Source organism: Melanerpes formicivorus, unplaced genomic scaffold, assembly GCF_026170545.1.
Source record: "Melanerpes formicivorus ecotype bairdi unplaced genomic scaffold, bMelFor1.0.p_v2 SCAF_48, whole genome shotgun sequence".
Lineage (NCBI taxonomy): Eukaryota > Metazoa > Chordata > Aves > Piciformes > Picidae > Melanerpes > Melanerpes formicivorus.
In genome coordinates this window covers 4,857,861-4,877,994 of record NW_027142400.1, presented here as the reverse complement: position 1 = coordinate 4,877,994, position 20,134 = coordinate 4,857,861, and the positions used below count along the sequence as shown (strand labels likewise).

Sequence of the window (20,134 nt, the reverse complement as noted above, 5' to 3'; positions counted from 1 at the left end):
CTGTATTTTCTTTCTCCATACTCAGCACAAGGAAAGCAGACACAGCAAAATATTTAGAAATTGGGTTTTAAAGGAAGTGTACTTGGTTGTTTAACCAGCTGTAGCTTGAGATGTGTTACAATTCTAAATCTTTTTGGTAGACATAAAAATACTCTAAAGAGAACTGCTGGCAGTTACTCTAAAGAGGACCCCAGTTATCTCACACACAAGTGTTAGGCATGCATCATAGCATTTCCCTGAAGTTCCCCTAAGTATAAAAGTTATTGTTCATCAGACCCAAAATCACCACATCAGACAGCAACAGCATGTACCAAAACTAAGGAAAACATTGTAATCAAGGCAGAAATATTGAGTCCTGGAAAAGGTAATGTACGTAGTAAAGGACATCTCATTCTGACACCAGCTCACCTCTGCTTGCAAGGAAGCCTTCACATAAAACATTTCTCCAGTAGCGCACATTTACTTAGGCCTATGAATCTGCCTAGGCAGAATTGAATGTAGGAGTCTGTTGCAAAGGTGACAGAAACAAGTCAATTAAAACTGAGCTCTGAGACAGCAATGACCACAGAGATTGCTGTGGTCACTATGATGTTTTAAAGGGATAACTGATTTCATTTGGAGAAGAGAAATAGAGAAAGGCTCAAATAAAATCTTCCTCCATGCAGGTTACTGTCAGCTTTAGGAAAGGCAAAGGTTAGTAAAGAAGCAACCAGGTTAACAAGAGGCTGACAGAAGGAAAAGCTAGGAACAGAGCTCAAAATCAGGGAAGGAGCACAGACACAAACCTGCAGAACGCAGACATTCTGTCAACAGGCTCATTCTGCCCCCATCCAGAGATGATTAGGTTATTCTTTTAACTGTAGTAGGTTTCCTTGACTACCAATACTCATTTTTTAACATCTGAAATAGTGGGCCATTCAGCTAAACATCTATGTACAGGTTCCAGTCAGGCCTACAATTGTGATCTGACATGCAAAAGAAAGTATAAATACACTAAAAAGGAAAAGAATCCCACCCTGAGAGATTCTTGCATTGTTAAGACATGAATGCATCTCTATTTGTTGGCTATTCTGTTACATTTGTTGTTACATTTGAAGCAGGGCCTCTCATATATGCCAAAGAGAAGACAGACAAAATTAATCCTGAACAAGATAATACATGTGATGGATAGAAAGAGTAATTTCTGTAGGAAGGGACCTACAATAATCATCTAGTCCAAGTGCCAGATCACTACAAAGCTGACCAAAAGTTCAAGCATATTATTAAGGGAATTGTCCACATGACTTTTAAACACTGACAGACTTGAGACATTGACCACCTCTTTAGCAAGCCCATTCCAGAGTCTGACCACTCTCTCTTTAAGGAAATGGTTCTTAATATCCAGTTTCAGCCATCCTGGCACAGCTTTGAAGCATTCCCACACATCCTGTCACTGGGTACAAGGGAGAAGAGTTCAGCACCTTCTCCTCTACTTCTCATTGGGAAGCTGCAGGGAAGGACCTGTAAGTCCTGTAAGTCTGTAAGGCCCTTGACAGAAGAGTCATTCCTGGAAGGGATGACAGAGATATTTCTGACTACCACCAAATTAAGTGTATGTTGACATAGTACAAACCATAGATGAAACATTCTCTCAGCACCTGGATGAAAGCAACAGAGGCATGATTTGTCTGCAGCAGCTGGGAAAGAAACATCTTGGCTAATAGAAAAAATGGAAACATAATACTAAAGCTTTTGAAACAAACTGATGTGTAAGGTGTGAAACTAGGTGACTTTGTAGTCCTGTTAGAACTCATAAACCCATGGAGCCAGCTAGGTTCTGTCCTGGCATCATCTGTGTTGCTGTCAGCAGCACTATAGCCACAAGCCACTACACCAAACAAAGTACTCTCAGAAATAAGACTGCTGGGAGAGCAGTGCAGCAACTGTACTTGAAAGTCACTTGGGTAAAGCAGAGCCAGCTCACTTAAGAAGTACTCCATCATAACACAGATACATGAGATGCACTGATCAGAGGACAGCATCCATGCCCAAGGTGCAAACCATCAACTTTTTCTAGACATGCATAAACCAATACTGAGAAAAATCTGAACTGCCTCCAGCAAAACTAGAAAATCCATCCAAGGATAATAAATAGATGCCAATGAACACTACTGGAAGCCCCAGCTCACATTTGGTACAGTCTTTAACTCGAAGAAATCACAATCTAAATGAAAGCAACAGGTGGGTGGATAAGGAATATTATTAGCCCTGTTTCATAAATAGAATTGCACTAAGAGACACAAAAGCTGGTTATAATTTCCACCATAGTCTACCTTTGTAATAAAGAACAAGTAAAATAGAGTCAAGCTACAAGGGATCTAAAAAGTCTCACAGGAAAACAGGGAAATAAACTCAAGTTCCTCTTAGATCCAATTCATGATCCAAATCTTAAACCTCTCCTTCATATGTGGACAAAAAGCAACAAACACAATGCCAGTGAAGAAAATGCAAGAGCACGCTCTTAAGCATCAATTTCTCCTTTATAAGCTGCATCTTACCCCACACAAGCCTCATATGCCGGAAGACAAGTTTCCCATCTTGCCCAGAAACTCTATCCCATTGAACAACTTACCCAGCACAGTCAGATTTGAGCTCACAGGTAGAAGAGAAAGAACTTTTCTTCTTATTCCTGCACTAGTCCCCGAATGCAGTGAAAACATAGCTTGGAGTGCCATCTAGAGGAGTGCATCTCTCTGCAGAACAGGGTTTTTGGTTAGCGATTTAACTTCTCAAAAGGATTTTCAGACTAGTCTGCTATTTGTGAGCTCATCACACTTGGAAAAAGCTGATATCGTTCTTGCATGCAAATATTTCTACAGCACATGGTGGAATATATTTGTTGGTAGAGGATAGCAAATACATTAAATGGAACTAGTGAAAACCAGCTGGGGAGGTTCTACTTTACCAGAAATTGTTATTAGTGAATGGAAATCTCAAAATACTAAGCAGCTTCTAGAAAGAAAATAAGGGGGGAGAGCACTAAAAGCACCTGCATCTTCCTCAATATGTTTGCATGCATGTGAATACTCACAAAATGTCAGAACTATCTGTAAATATAAGTACAAGTCCTAAAAACTTGACTTAGTAACAAAAAGCATTGATTTGTAACAATGGATAAAACAATCCAAGGAATCTTGGAAGCATCTGGAAGAGACAGCTAAGGAGTAGTCTAGAAACCAAAAAAATTGAAAATTTGGTTGAGATCATCTCCAAAAGACCACATGGGGAAGGGGGCTTATTTGTATGGGTATTTGTGTGTATTCACAAAGATACAAATCAGTCCACACACAGAGAATCACAGCAGGTCCCTCTGTCATTCTTAGCACAGGGCAGGGATGCAAAAGCACCAAAACCTTCCTCTGGAGGATGATGACGTTGCACCATAAGGGGGAAGCTTGTACTTCCATTACTAAGTGCTCTGTGTATGCCAAAAGAGATGGCATCAGAGCCACAATGGTATTGAATGAGGCCCTGCCAGGATGGGAGCATAGCCATGAGCTGAAACATGCATTTCAGAGCTGAAGAGTTCTGCTGCATTTTCACAACTCAGAGTGACAGAACAAGAGGTTTGCCCAGCCTTTTCACCTTGAGCTCTCTCGCCTCTGCTGTTTATCAGTGCCAAAACAAGAAGTTCATTCTGTGATTCACCTTCAAGTGTCAGGCAAAGGTGCACAGTGCTGGTGAGGTTCACAGAGCACTTGCTCCTGCTGATCCACAGCTGGAGCACATGCCCTTCTTTCCTTTCCTTGTCACTTCTGAGAGTTACCCAGGGCAGAACTGCCATGGGGTGGTGGAAACGGACATAAGGTACAGATGGCTCAGATTTATGGTCACTGTGTGTTTGCAGAAGAAATGCAGCCCTGAGATATGGCGGTGGTCAGGGCCAGCACTAGGAGAGTTCTAAAGGAGGAGAGTCTCCAAGCATTGCCCACAGTGCAGGTGGGATGCTTTTGCCACAAGAGCATTCATGCAGCAGCTTCACCCTTCTTTCCCCATCCTGTTTCATGAGGTCAACACACAGACATACAAACATCCCCAGACACTCAGGGGTCCAGAACAGCTGAGCTGGAAGCTGGCCCCAAAACTAAACCCCAAGCATTTAATCTCTGGTAACTATCTTCAACACTTCAATAGTGGTATTTTCCCTGTAACTCTAACTCCTAAATGCTTTTCAAAATCTGCCCTCATTATTGTAGGTGATTACTTATACTGCTTGAACCTTAAAGTGGCCAGGAGTTTATTAAAATATGCCTTAGCATGTGTAAGCAAACACTTTTAATGGAACATTAAGGTAGAAAAACACGGTTTCCTAAGTACAGCAATAATCATCTGCATCTCTGCTGTATTAAGATGTGGTTCTATCTTCCATGTTTGCTTTAATCAGACAGTTTCTGTATGCATTTCATTAACTCTGCAATGAGGCAATCACACAAAAAAGGAAATGATACTAATGGGTTTGCAGCTAGAGTCCACTACAAGAAGTCCTTGTGTCATCAATCAACGTGGACACCACATGGAAACCATTTCACTAACAAAGACTTAAAAAGAACACTCCTTGTTTTGCACAGAGAACAGGATTAAGATTAATAAGATTTTTAACTTCTATTTTAAATCTATACTTCCATTCACTTTAGAGTCTGCCTTTCCAGTTACAGTCCTTCTGTCCCTGCACATCTTCCAGATTCACTGCATATTTGGAATTCCAGTCTCGCTCAAAAAGGTTTTTCAATTGTTCCTGGATAGGCCTTTGCAGGTTGGTTGAATTCTGTTTGATAATTAGTCCCACACCAGCTGTAGTAACAAAGTAATCTTCTGACCAATTGGAAGTCCCTGTGCAATGGAAAAGTAGCTAATTAGAAAACATTCATTTTCCAGTGTTCTGTTTGATCTCCATACTTGTTAAGTCCACACTGCCTGTGCAGCTGATTTGCTGTACAACTGCAAATCTCATTAGGACCAATGAAGCAGCAAGAATCAGGTCACCTCCTTCTTACTCCCAACCTCAGGTTTCAGAAAGTCAGTATTAACTGCAACCCTGAAGCTTCATGACATTCAGTGGCAAAGAAGAATTAATCTACTCATTGTAAACACAGGAACAGATTGAAACATTTGGGTATTAAGAGAGGTAAAAGCCAATATTTGATACAGGTTCCTGTGTTTAAAAAAATCCAAACCTTAAAGTATATAATTCTCTTTGCTTGTTAAAGGAAAACAAGAGGAGGTCTTCCAAGCTTAGCCTGCAATGCCCACTTTTAAACCAGGCAAAGCTGGGAATCCAGTTGTAGACATTGTGTGGGACTTTCCCCAAAGCTACAACAATCCAGAAAATTAAACACTGTAAAAATTACATTTATCACTTAGTACATCTCCTGGTGTTTGCCTTAGCCAGAAAAATCTGCTGTCAAAACCAGAAGGTGCTTAGGCATGAAAACAAATTAACTGCATATCCAAAAGACAACTCAGGAAGAAACAAGTTCTGTTAAAGGCAATTGGAGTTGAAAGTCCTCAGCACTTTGGCAGAATGGCTATCTGCTGGTTTGCTTTGCTTGGAGGATAAGCTGACTGAAATGGCAGAGCCTTTTCACATTCCCTTTTTTGAGGAATCCTAACATAGGACTGAAAAATAAACACTCCTGACTATCAGGAATTAAGCAGCAATTGACATTACTGTTTTCTCATTTCCTTCCTTGAGTTCTGTTCAACAAACAGTGCGTGGAATTAATCCCTCCCAGCAATTTCTTTTTATTAAAGCACAATAACATTACATACAAGAGCAGTAGCTGTCACATCATCATTTTGAGCACAGTCTGTGGGATGCCTACTGTGCTTGTCACAGGCTGTGCACTCAGGCTTGTCATGCTCTGTTCTTAACGGTTCACAACCATATGAAGTAATCTCTTGCTGAACTTGACCTACATTATTGTCTGCTCTTCTTAACTCCGGTTCTTTATCCAGAGCACATATCCTGATAACGCTGTAGACTCTGGTATGTTTATCTACTTTGCATGGCAAAATTAGGTCTATTTTGATATTGCAGGCCATCCTATCTCAGTTTCAGTCCTGTGGATCCAAGGATACTGTAAACATTTGGAATCATGGAATACATACCAATATAGGCTACTTTATCAGTGACCATATATTTGTTGTGATTCACTCTCCCATGTGGAATGTTTGTGTGATTCAGAACTGGAACAATGAAAAGTTTCTGGAGAGAGAGAAATTAAAAACATAAATAGAAATACCAGAGTGAGGAACAGACTGAATAATCAAACAGTGCAGATTTTTCTGTATTTTCAAATAGATCAGTACAGAAAGAACAGCACTACAGAAATAACACCACTGTTATTAATGCACTATAAAAAAGGTTTTACTCTTATCCAAGAAAACTAGCAAACAGTACTTCCACTGTACATAAAATTGGATTAGCAATTGAGATTGGATAAGGATAATGTTTGTCTCACAATATTCCATTAGTGGCACAGCTATTATCATTACAGGGCAGATAATTAAATGTCGTTTTAGGCAGCTGTTTAATAGATCTTCATTTACCACTGATTGCTGCTCTTATTTTGTGCTAGAATGGGCTGATCACAGATATGAGGGGTATCACAAGCAACTGACAGTGCCTAACTTTTTCTGTTAACTCTACTACTAAAATCTACACTTCTGTTCCTTTTCTTCTATGACTCCCACACCATCCCCACTCCACTTGATTGCATTCCAGTCTAGTGCTTATGGGCTGCAAGTAACACTTTGTGTTGTATATGCAGTCAGCAGGGCTCTTATTTGCAGAAAACTGACAGCAACAGCAATTAGATCCATTTAAGATAGCTCCATACAAGAAAAGGTCTATATGAAAAGCACCAGGTTATCATATAAACTGTTCCCATCATGGTGCTCAGCAAAAGTGACTGCCTAGATAATGTCACAAGTGCTACAGCTAGGCACATCCCATATCACTAGTAGGACCTCACATATCCTCCTTCCCCTTGGGCCTTATTTTCTCAAAGACCTGAAAGAATCTGCCTCTCTAAAACCAGAGACTTGCATCTGCAACTGACAGTGTAAACTAAAAAATCAGTGTGGGGCCCATGTCCTCAGGATGTCTTTTCAAAATCAGGTTTCTTATCATACCACGTCAACACTGATGTGGGCGTGTGGGTTGTTGAGAGCACGCAGGGACCTCAGATAGTAGAGCATGGCTGGGTCAGAGTGAGTCCAGCAGCTGACCAGAAGGTGAATCTGTACTCTGTTGTTGAAAGCTGCACATCTCAGAGCATTGTCAATGGCTGGCCAGTATCTAGAGAAAAGCAGGTGGGTGGAAAAAAGGATTCTTTTGAAACAGTTTGGTAGAAAGCTGTGACAATAAACTGAGAATGAAGGTGATGCTGTGTGCAGATGGCACCTCTGATGTCTAGTAAGAGGAGCACTTGCACCTTCACAGGAGGTATGAATAAGTTCTCTTTCTCCTACCCAGCCAGTTCTTTTCAGTGTGTTTTGAGACCTTCAGTCTCTGCTAAATAAGGTTTAAATTTATCAAAAAGTTTAAATCTTAGGAAAGTGCATGTGCACAGATAAACATACACAGCATGGTGCCATCATGCTCATTTCCTTAGGAAACTAAAAATAACAATAGCAACTTTAATGTAAAACCATATCATAAACAAAGTAAAAAGGACAGTGCAACCCCCTGAGGAAAGCCTAAGAATTTGCAGAATATGGCCATTTCAGGATCCTGGAGACTATTTCAAGTGTCCACAATGATCTTGTGCCATCTGTCAGCCTGGACAGGCTCTATCCCTCGTTAATATGCCTAGTGCCCCCAAGGTAACAAACACTGCTGTGCTCTCATGAACATGGGGCTCACCAGTTTCCTGACACTTGTGTTGACACTAGCTTAGGTGACATTTTTTACCACCCTTCACCCAACTACACAACACTAAGAGCAGGGCGATGCACATCCCAGGACTAGTTAACTTAAAACCATTTCCATTCCCTAGATCCCAACAAGAGGCAGAGAAACATCATTAGCACAGGTTGGAGGACTGATACAGAGAGAGGTCCATGCGCAATGATGAATTAATTTGCTTAACTTAATCCTTTTGGTACAAAGGTACCAGGTACAAAGGCCCGAATTCTCTAACCCTCCCTTGCACGTCATCCTACCACAAACAACGGACCTGCCATGTGCTTTCAGGCTCAGGCTGACTTGTAGATCCTAAAAGCATGGGGGAAAAGTGCTATTTAGAAATGCTATTTTTAACAGTTTCCATTTTTTTAATGTATCAGTTTCTAGTTGATTAACACCCAGGCATTAGGACAGCAGCTTTGTTCCCTTGGCCTCAGCTGCTGTAGGAACCTAACCTGAACTAATCAGCCTCAATTCATTGCACTACAGCTGGTTGCTGTGGAGATAGCCCTAGGCTTCATAGTGCTTTCCCTAGGCCTTTCAAACTCTTGTTTGCATCTGAGAGGGCCCTAGATGTCACAAACGGTAGATTAAGGCTTTAGATGAAGAATGAGGAATATTAACATGCTCATTCCTAAGGGGGAAAAGAAACTTTCTGTGAACCTATTTTTAGCTAAAAGCAGGAGATGAGAAACTCAGAAATTCAACTGTACAACACAGAAACCCAAAATCCTCTGAGGTGTTTGATTGTAAAAAAGATCCTCTAAGTGGAAGCTGGTCTGTGAGATTTTGTTTCAAGGACAGTAGAATTACTTGTGTCTATCTATTACCCTACATTCTTCCTGCTATCACATACATGCCCAACTGAACAACAGAAGCTTTATAGTGTCATGCCCCAGGACATGACACACAGCCTAATTCTAGCTAAATGGCAACCTAGAGCTCACTCTATTCTTTATAAGCTATGTTGTACATAGTTATTTCTCTGGAATTTCTTTCTCAGTCAGATTCTTTAGCCAACTGGAAAAGTCAGAAATGTTATAAGCAGATAAAACTCAGAGCACTTGGATCCATGTAAACATCCTCATTCAAGCATTTTTAAGAGGATTTTGAGTCACAGAGAGTGGGCCCATGACTGACTGACTTTCTATATTACTCGGATTTGAGTTCATGTGCAGAGACTGCATAATTCTGCTGACATTTGGGCAGGCCAGTGGGACCATGGCAGTAGTCCATCACACACAGTTTGATCACTCCAGACCATGACTCACACCTGATTTTTGAGAGATGCTGCTGCACGCATCCAGCATGCTTCAGGAACTGGGATGTCCTTACATGAAATTAGTTTTTTAAAAGGAAATTTAAAGTCTGCAAGTTTATTTTAGAGACTGTTTCAGCTATCGCTGCAGAGGTTAGCAAGGGCAGTACAGGATCACCCTCTAAACTATAGGTCAAGTACATCAAACAAGCAGCAGAAGTCAAGAGTCTTCAGAAGTCAAGAACAGAAAGACAAAAATGGGAGCAGAAAGAGGGAGCAAAGCAGTATTTCCTCTTAAAGTCTTATGCCAGGTATACTTCTACTGTACCCATTCCTTTCTCTACTCATAAAGCTGCTCTGTTGTATTTTGAAGGGACCTGTATGTGGCTGTCCCTAGTCTGGCACTTCACTTCTTTTTCACTCTTGCTGTGTGAGAAGGACAGGAGGCTGCTTTAAACCACTAGCAAAGTATATGGGCAATATTGGATACCACCCTTCCTGTAGCATTAGTATTTGCACAGTGCATGATATGGTCATGAATAGAGAGCAAAGGCTCAGTTCTCTCCACTCTAAATATTTTCATTGTGGAAGGGGAAGAATAGTGTATTTTTCCTTTAAATAGTTCAATCAGCTGAGTTTCTCCAGATGAAAATTGTACCTTTCTGGATGAATGAAACGGCTGGTAGGGAAATACTCCATAACAGAAACATAGACAAATTTCTGTGCCTCACTGATAATACTGGTTATAGAAGAGAGGTCATAGGCACGGCCTTTTGGACAAAATGCTGGAGGAGAAGCCTGTAAAGAAGAAAAGACATAGGTCAGTCATTTCTTCTTTTTTCTTTTTTCTTTTTCTTCTTTTCTTTTTCTTTTTCTTTTTTTTATTTTTATTTTTACTTTTCGTCTTCTTTTTCTTCTTCTTTTTCTTTTTCTTTTTCTTTTTCTTTTTCTTTTTCTTTTTCTTTTTCTTTTTCTTTTTCTTTTTCTTCTTCTTCTTCTTTTTCTTTTTATTTTTCTTCTTATTTTTCTTCTTATTTTTCTTCTTTTTTTCTGTCAGACTGTGATTCTTTTTAATCAGCTCTGATCAGTTTTCATTACAATACTACAGAGCACTTGAGGTGGACCACTACTGTACTTTATGTCTTTCCTCTCCTGATACTTTTTAATATGTTGAGCCCACGGGTGATTAAATTCAATCTGTTTAGATTATTCCTTCCGTTTACCCACTTCCGTCCACCATATTCCCTTTCTTAAGGGGGCAACGTCAACCGGCCATAGCCTTGTTATTACCATACTATCTGATGGCTGAGGCTGGGCTGATCCCTATTCCTTGAGTAGCTCCTGAAAAACTTGTTGAATAAATTATTATCCAGCTGGAACACAAGTAACTGAGCACTGCTGAGGAAACTCTCCTGTCCAATGCTTAAAAGTAGTTTACAGTCTGCCACCTTACTTTAAAATATACTTACAGAAAAATAGGCTTTTGTTAAGATTCCATTGAACTCTACTTCCAGAGGCTGATGCTTGTTAATGTGGGTAGAATAATTAAGAGGCCAAGGAAATGGGATGGTAGCATTAGCATGTCCAAGATCCCAGTAAGTACTAAATGTTTTCCAGAGGTCTTTGGCTAAGCAGCTGCAGTTATATATCACAGTACCAAATTCTTTCACCTGAAAAGACAGCAAACTATGTCACAGCCCCAGAGAAAGTGACCTCCAGGGGTTTATTTGCTGGTTCTCCCACTCAAACAATATTTTACATCATTATTATTATTATTATTATTATTATTGATTTGATCTTCTTTTTTAAATTATCTATTAGCTGTTAGAACATGAATTTTTCCCCAGATTTTTGAATATGCAGCAGCAGAGTTTACCTGAGATAAAGATCTCCAGTCCATATTTGCACTACCAATATATATGTGTTTCATGTCTACAATCCAGAATTTGCTATGCAAGACTCCTCCTGCCAAACGTCCAAAATTAATCTTTTTTACATGAGCCCCTGAAGAAAGAAAGAACGTGGGAAAAGGGTTTAAATACAGCATGGAGATTATAGTTTATACTGCTTGCTGGCAGCTAGGACACTCATGGATGTATTATACAGCAAATAATAACTACCAAAATTCACAGTCACTCATTCTTGGGCACACAGTACCTTGCAAAAATATACAAAATATAGGCTTCAGAAAAATGCTTCAGGGCATGACAACATACACGGGAATCATGGACTAGTGAACACATAGTGCTGTAAACCCATACAAATATCATGCCAGAACAAGCCTTGGACACCATTTTCTTTCAGATGACTTTTTGCAAAACTGAAGTTCTGAGTGCATGACTGAAGTGGGATAATTACCTTGTTCCTCTAAAAGTTCAAGGTCAGTTGAATTTGTAGCCAGAGTCGGCACACTTACTGCAACATACACCGAGATGTTCTCTGCGAGGAGTTTTTCAAACCTCTTCAGAATATCTTCACCCTGCATGGCATAGTTGTTATTTTTCATATTCTGTCATAGAACATCTAGTAAGATAGATGCAAGTACCACGTTACTAATAGGTGCTTCATTTGAAGAGCTCTAACACAAGGTCAGAGATTTCACCTACTTCAGCAGTATTTCAAGCAAAGAAAGAAAAACAGGAACAAAGATTCCAGTCCAATGCATGAACTAATGTTCATTTTCTATTGTTTAAGGCTAGCAGATATAAGGATTAAAAGCACGACCACAAACATCACAGACTTCAAAGGTGAATGGCCCAGTGAAGATCGCTAGCTGGATGTTGACGCTCAACAGATAAGCTCTATTGTTTCTCCCAGAGGATAAAAGTAACAGAAGCTATCCTACACTAAGCTGTCAGCTGTCCCTTTAGCAGTGACAGGGCTCAGCTTTACATCTGTCACTTTTACATCTTCTAATGGGAGGGAAATGAACCATCTTACAACATCAGAACCATATGGGGAGGAAAACAAGGAGGGTGGTCCCAGAGCCTATGAGGAAGGTGTGGCAGAAGAGAGACAGAGGCTTGGCTGACGGTAATCAACAGGCCAGCATCTAGTCTATCAGCAAAGACCATGATTCCTAACACAAGGATAAACTACATACTTGGCTGAAATAGGGTGGCCTTGTCTCTTCTGCTTTTGAGAACAGTCCCCCAGACCCTGTTCAGGATTGCCTGGGAGGTTGTCAGCTGCCACAGGCCAAGAGAGAGACAAGGGACAATTAAACATGATAGATGATCACAAAGTGAGCCTGTGCTATGACCTGTATCATTTACTTTTGGTGGTGGAGTCAGAGAGGCAGGAAGCCTAGCTGCACAGGGTGCCCAAGAGGACAACCCTGCAAAGGAAAGTGAATGACCTGAGCTGCTGTCCAATGGCATGGTTTGGGGACATCTGCAAAAGGGGTGAACACAGATGTTGTACTCTGATACATGGGGGAGAAGCAGCCTCTGAAGCAGTCAAAAGTGCAGCAGACTTTGCCTTCCACTCTTCCAGCTAGCCAATGGGAACTGGCATGTTCAGTTGTCTATACACAGTCCTGTAAGCTCTGCAGCTGTGCTACTGACTGCCCCTACCACAGGCTGACCATCTGCAGGGTAAGCAAGTGTGGTTTGAGGCTGACCTCTGGTTGCTCTAAAACACGGCACAGAAGTATTCAGAGACATGGACAGAGCCCACATGGAGCTTAACTTGAGCAAGGAGGAAAGTTGGTGTGCTGGTTCAGACCAGCATGGAAAAACCTTTCTGAGTTTGCAGGAAGAGTCAAGCAATGTCTCTGGGAGACAGACCACACAGTCAGTCTGCCATCTGCCACATGTACATGAGACATACAACCATAGATGTGCTTGTCATTGCTTTTCTCCTACCTGCTTGGAAGATGAATCATTGACGTGGACGTCCTTCCCAGTAAGAGACCAATAGTAAGAAGCCACATGAATTTTTTCTTGGGCTATATCAAGGAGTCTCATCCAGGCTTGGTACAAGGGTTTGGCTGCAGTGCTATTTATCTCAAAAGCTAAGTCATAAGGAATGTTTTCCACAAGTTCAAAGCTGAAATGTCGATTGCATATTGTGAAGCAAGTGATTGTGACACAAGCAGGAAATCAAGCACATGCCAGGCCATGCAGCTGGCCTTTTTAGTCATCAACCTCAAAAGCAAGCAATCTGAGCCGGACAAAGAAGCTGGGAGTATTCTCTATCCCCAGTTTTTATAGCCAAGCATATATTGTACCTAGTCCTCCCAAATCCAGAGAAAACCCAGAAAGGTTTTCTCAGTAGCCATTCCAAGCTTTTTATTTTGCCATCCTCAAGATGAGGAGAAAAGTATCCCCTTGGGTCTGGATGTCTCTTTGGTACCCTCTCCACTCTCCACCAGGATACCCACTTCCTGCTCCAGCCTCTGAAAGAAGGTGAGTTCAGTGGAGGCTGCTTTGCCCACTGGTGTCTGCTGCTTCCCACAGAGAATGTCTGGAGGTAGTGGATTAGCAACAGCTGTGCTGAACACAAGCGCAGGATCAGTAGTAGAGCTGTGACACAACCCTTTGTGATGGCAGTTACAGGTGACCCAATTACTAATGACCCAATGCCTAAACATCACCCCTTCTCTTCCCAAATTAATGGTACTTTATCACTTACTACAAAAAAAAAAAAAAAAAAAAAAAAAAAAAAAAAAAAAAAAAACCAACCCCAACCCTCCATGCTGATATTGTACCTATTGAACCTGTTGAATCTGTTTCTCCATATCTCCATGTGCCATCAGACCTGGCTTACCTACAGGAGTCATTGCATGTATTGGAATCCATTTCAATTACAGCTGTTGCTGGGAGATCTTCATAGAGTACTTCTTCCCCCTCCAACTCTTCATAAATGCTGACAACTGCTGCTTCTGAGTTCCAATGTATCACACTCTCCACTCTCATGAAGTAAACAGCCATCAGGACAAGACCAAGAATCAAAATTGCCCCTAAAATTTGAAACTAGGACAGAATTCAAGTAGGAGGAGATTTGAGTGATCACTAAATCACTGGTACATCAGCTAATGGATGACCACCTTGCAGGTGAGTAAATCAGAATCTTTGAATAATAATTCTGCTTTCAGCTACTGGCAGACACTAATCTTAAAAGCACCACTGAAAGTGAGGAGCACAAGCTACACAAGGCTTGGTTTATGTAAGATCTGGATTTATTTTTTAAACTTAAGCTAACCTCACTTATGTGAAAATACACAGATCTCATTTATCTGTGTGGAGGGTGAATAGTATTTCCTTGTCATTCTAGTGTGGTGAGTTAGCTTCATTTCACTTTTTCTGTACTTCTATATTTTTCCTGAACATAGATTATAAAAAAAAAAAAAAAAATAAACCCCCCCTGGCCACCTGGTATAGCCAGATCTGGAGTCCAGCCACCAACATGCTGGAACGTATAACACCAGGTGCTTTATGTTGCCCTATGTTGAAGGGGAAAAGACAGCCACCAGTGCAGATCATATCCCCTCCAAAATTATTATATCTGGCTCTTGATGGAAATTCTTGGGAGCTAAGACTCCCTATCACCCTGTGATAGGCAATGTACACTTCAGGTGAGCTTTTGAACCTACAGGCAGGAGAAAAGAGTCTGGAAGTTGTCATGAGGCTGCAGCTATAAATGTGAGCTCCCAAAAGGGCACCTGTGAGAATAGCACAGAAACAAGTTGCCTCTGAAAGGATCTATTTCAGTTTCTATATGGACAAAGTTTCTTAGTCTTCATCTTCTCTGTTTTTCTTGAGATCTACGGTGCTGCAATCAATTCAGACAGTAACTTGAATGAGAAAAAAACATTTTAAACTTATTATCTATACATATTTTTGCCCTTTGTCTTGTTTCCCTCTCACAGAGCACCCAAACATATCCATTTTTAACCATTCTGCATTTCATCCTGTGAGCATGTTGGCAAGACTTCACCATCACACAGGCATTAGAAGATGTATCTAAGGAAAAAGACCTACTTTGAAGGCAGATGCCCAGGTGCTCTAGGCATGCAGAAGAAACAAATAAATAAATGATGTGCTAATGGTGGAAGTGGGGCGATTTGTATGAGCAAGGTTCACTGTTGTGAGCCAGGGCTGCAGAATTAGGCTCCACATTAATCCCTCTCCACAAGGTTTCATCAGCTTGCTGGATAAATCAATGAGGGTTTTGTCCCTCACTTGTTTACAAATAGGATCGAAACCTACATGGATTTCTAAAATGGGCAATAAAATCGTTCTGCTTAATCTGTTATTTCTCTTCAGAAACGTCAGTGTAATCTCAGCTCTTGTAAGCAAATGTAGTGTATCCCAATAATTACCATTTTGACGTCTTTTAGATTGCTCATGCTTAATTTCATGTTGGAAGACTCATTAAACATCAGGGATGGTTTCAGTGCTTTTTTCACAATCTGAAAAACAGAAATGTATGCAAAGGGGAAAATAAAGCTTTATGGCAACATGCGTACAAAGCCAGTTACAGACTCAAAATGCAGGTTACTGCCATTGCTTTATACAGTGCTCTGACATTTAAGTACAGGTCTGTGCAACATCCTCACTGTATTATGGGTCTTGAGTGACATTAACAGATTTAAAAGTGAGGAGAGACAGGTCCCTGCAGTTTTTCCCTGGTGCTGTCTACACACAAAAATCACTGTAGTAATTAACATGTAAACAACTGCCCTGCTGCCTCTTCAAGTTATCCTTCAACACCCACTTCTGTCCTGTTGCATTTGCCAATGAGCAGTAATCAAGCAGAGGAGCCATGGGTGACAGTGCTACAGCATCAGTGTCATCCTGTGTGTGCCTGTTAGGCTCCTGCTCTCTTCCTAAGCCCACAAGTTCTCTCCAATGCCAGTGTCTCTTCCAGAAGCTAGTCTCTTAAGAGGACAAAGAGCAGACTGAAATATAAACTCACTTTTCTCCTCTGTTGCAACTATGACCCTAGAAAATAAGTTAATTCCTTTTCATCCTCAGACCGTGTTTCTCCAATCTTATGTTATCACCAGCAAAGGCAACCACAAGAGCAAAGACCAAAATATACTTAAATTCAAAAATGAGGGTAGGGAAGGGGCCAGTTGCCTATTTTGCTTTCTCTAAAGGCTAAACCAAAAACTTCACATATGCCAACAGGCCATGACTCTACATCAGCTGAGATGAATTTACTCCATAGGAGTCAGATGCAAGTTTTCATGCTCAGAAGGAAGAAGTACATCCAAGTGTATGGTAGATTGCAAAAACAGGGTACCAGATGATACAACCACCTGCTCAATTCCCAAACTACTGCTTCCAATCCCTGAGCCACTGGGTGTTTGTAGCCTGAAGGATGAACATGCTGTAAGGGTATCAGATATGCAGTTGCTCTGTGGGTGGCCAAGCTGAAACCAAGTTTTAGGTGGCAAGGATTGTGATAGGCTTGTCCGATCCATCTTACTGTGCATTCACAGGTATTATCACCTGAACTGCATGAGCTCATGGCGTCTGCCCTGTTACACCAGTAAGGTACCCAAGTCCATGCTGTGCCCAGCTCCTGCTCATTCCTTTTCTGTACAGATGCTGTGACCACATGGAACAGGCATAGACACAGTATAGCCATAGCCCCAAAGGCTTTTTGTGGGACCCAACGGACAAGTGCTAATGGGGCTGAACCAGGCAGCCCATGGCTTGGGAGACAAGGGAGGGGAATCTGAAACAATGACTTGTGGGATGTGGAGAGGGATGTGAAAAGAGAGGACCCAAGGTGAAAGTCTGTTTCAGGGTCTGCTTGTTGTTATTATCAGCTGTACTCACTACAGCAGTGCCTACTTTCCAAGGCAGTTTTACTTCAATTTTTCACTGCTGATCTCAGATCCTAGATGCAAGCTTTTACACTAGAAACAGTTACAAATGCTTGCAGGAAAACACTCATTCTCCCAGCGCTGGAGAAACCGAGCTGCTGCTAGCAGTGAAGGACAGTTGGCCATTCCCTGGTGAATGTTAGGTTCCCATGGCCCTGAAATGTCAGTTCATTCTTTAAGCACAGTACAAAGACATGATATTCTACCCAAACAGCTTACTGCTCAAGCAGAGAGAGGAGATAGAACACACCACGCAGAGTAAGCTGTGTGGCAGCAACACACATCTTTCCTCACCTTGAGAAAAAGGAGCCAAATAGCAGCCCAGAAAAACTGGTGGGAACAAGAGGAGGAGAAAGCGTGAGAGAAGATGCTGAGGAGTGTGGTAGGAAACTGAGGCAACACAGCCAGTGTCAGTAAGGATCCGCAGCTGTACATGCTCTTAGAGCTGAGTGATGGCTTATAGAAGTTGTGAGAAACAACTTGTTTCAGTTCTCTTTTTCAGCAAGTTACAAAATGGCTTCGAAAAGAAGCATTTATCTTAAAACCTGCAAGCAAACAAGTCTCATATGCACCATAATAGAATCAGCTACCATTTGGTTCAAACAAAGTCCTTCTTGATATCTTTGCCTGGGTCACATTCCCAGCTACTATACAGAAGTCATAAAACCCACACTAAAATACACAGTTTAATTTTCAAGAAAGAAAATATCACAGACTCAAACAGAATTCTTACTAATAATATTGTAGCTGGCCAGAAATTAACTGTGGCTCCCTCTAAGCTTTCAGGGCTTTACTGGCTGCCAGTTTCAATTACTAAAGTTCGTCCAAGAGTAATAAATACAAGTGATGCTTAGGGTTGCTTCAAAGACTAGAACACAAGTTAATACCACAATCTTCTGAGAGTGTTGTTTACATTAGGCTGCTTTCTCCCTGTTCCCAAAATAACTTGTGGTACTCTTCTCTGTCAGCACCAAAGTGTCAGATCTTGGATTTCAACTGTGACTTTTCAGAATATAAAATTCTCCCCAGAAGCTGTTTGATGTTCATCAGATGACCAAAGTGCCTTCATCTCTCTATGATCACCTCCCAGCACTCCAAGATGATGGCAAATGTACTTACCATCCTCCTGTGTTGATGATCTCCCATAGTCTGATGTTACTCCCAACTGTACTTACAAGAGGCAGCGTACTTGCTTTTCCCCAGCAGATTTGTTTCAGTTTCTTCTGGTTTTTTCCTTCCTCCTGCTGCAGATTACTTCCTCTTAAACACTGAGTTTCACAACATGCACTGATAAGAGTCCCAAGTTATCACCAAGTTGTTATTACCTACCTAGTTCTTAGACTCCAGGTCCCAATCTCCACCTACTTGGCATAACTTTTTACAGTGCCTGACCTGTCTCATGCTGTTGAATGGCTAAGTTCTTACCACCTTCACTGGTTTAAGATCAGAGCCTAGATCCACCCTAGAAGACAATATTTGATAGGAATACTGTGATACTGTGAATGCTTGACTTCAGTGCAGTCTGAATCCCAGGCACAGCACTGCTTCATTTTAAAAACCACCAGTAGCTTCATTTTAAACCAACAAACCCTCCAAAACTGCCTCTCTTTACCCACTTCCTCTTGAGAGCAATTTCCTGCCCAATCATCCTTGGGCAAATAAGGGAGCAAACTAGGTGCTTTCAAATAATACAGCTTTCTTCTTAAACAAAGGGTGCTCAGAAGTGCAGTCACATTGTTGAGAGAGAAGATTACATTCAGTGTTGAGTTAGAGGCAGCTTCTAAGAAATGATGTTTTCTGTAAAAATCCAACAGCTGCACCTCAGTTGACACAACACAGAAGGGCAACACTGCTGCTCTTCTCCAGGCAGTCGCTTGATTCTCCTGAACCAAAGGAAGCAGTTCCCTAGTTCAGTATCTAAGGAAGGCTGCTGTAGGGAGATAAATAATGGAGCAACACCTGAGATCCAACAAGAATCATTAGGCATTGTCATATGTCACAGTAAACTGCTGAAGATGGAAAAGCTGGGAGAAACCAGAAGACAGGTCAAATACAGCAGAGGGAGGCCTTTCTCTGGGAAGCTGAAAGTGTCATAAATTGCCTGCTTCCCCTGCAACCAAAATGCAAGCAGCAACTCCAAAAAGGCCAAAAGTGAGAGAAAATAAGACAGTGGAGCAGATAAGATCATGGTCTGACCTACCAGCTCTCTCCTGAATATACTACTGTACATGGATCACTTGTCACTTGAGCTATTGCAAATCTCTATTAAAGCAGGACTTAAAAACAAGTCAAAGGCAGCACCATACTTTTAGACTCAGGTTGCCAGAAAGCAGCATCCTGCTGGACCAAGACTTCATCTGCCTTAGGTCTCTGTCAGGAAAAGAGGTGACACCAGAAAGCCACCGCGCTAAAGGTTCAAATCACCTCTGGGAAGTGCCCTTGTCCCTCTGCTGACGGCAGTGGCTGAGCATCCAAACTAAGCATTTTGGCTAAGTGCCTCACAAGCCCCATCAGCGTGTGCCCAACATGTCAGCGAGCTCAGCAACAAGCTGACTTGCTCTGTTTATATGCAGGACTGGAATCCTGGCATGAGCTATGCTGACCTCAATCATGGAACCTCCCACTGACTTCAGTGAGCTCACAAGCAGCAGCACCTTCATATAAAGTTCAGGACTCATCAATTATTGCCCCAGTATCACCAGTTTAGTTCCAGCTGTGAAAGGCTGGGTTGGATCAGGGAGAAGAGCAGCTTCCAGAAAAAGGACCCGAATTTCTCCTCCTCAGCAGCTCTCTAATCACTTACAGCACTGATATAATCTCATTCTCCTCCTCCTCTCCAGCATGCAAAAGCCTGGTTTCCTCCTGCTTATCTGATCTCACATACCAGCCCACCATCAATTACACTTCTCATATGACTACCAGTGTTGTAGCTTTGAGGGTTTAAGGATTGAAGTGGGTTTGTAGAGACAGTATGATTTATTTGGCCAAATGGTGCAACTAGAGAGTGGAAAGAAAAAAAAAGATTGTCAAGTTTAGAGGCAAACAAGCAGTCATTTTTATTCCTCCTCTTCCCTGTCTCTCAGACAAG

At 41.5% G+C, this 20,134-nt stretch overlaps 1 protein-coding gene across 1 annotated transcript; it reads right to left on the bottom strand.

The window, feature by feature from the left end:
* Positions 1 to 4,259: 4,259 nt before the first annotated feature.
* PLD4 (phospholipase D family member 4) lies at positions 4,260 to 18,260 on the bottom strand. Its single transcript, XM_068160270.1, has 11 exons — positions 18,166 to 18,260; positions 15,532 to 15,621; positions 13,977 to 14,182; positions 13,073 to 13,256; positions 11,565 to 11,685; positions 11,083 to 11,210; positions 10,676 to 10,876; positions 9,865 to 10,004; positions 7,174 to 7,339; positions 6,148 to 6,244; positions 4,260 to 4,869 (listed from the first exon to the last, which is right to left on the bottom strand). The coding sequence occupies exons 1-11, from the start codon at positions 18,190 to 18,192 to the stop codon at positions 4,670 to 4,672; spliced, it is 1,560 nt and encodes a 519-aa protein (XP_068016371.1). The 5' UTR covers positions 18,193 to 18,260; the 3' UTR covers positions 4,260 to 4,669.
* Positions 18,261 to 20,134: the final 1,874 nt, after the last annotated feature.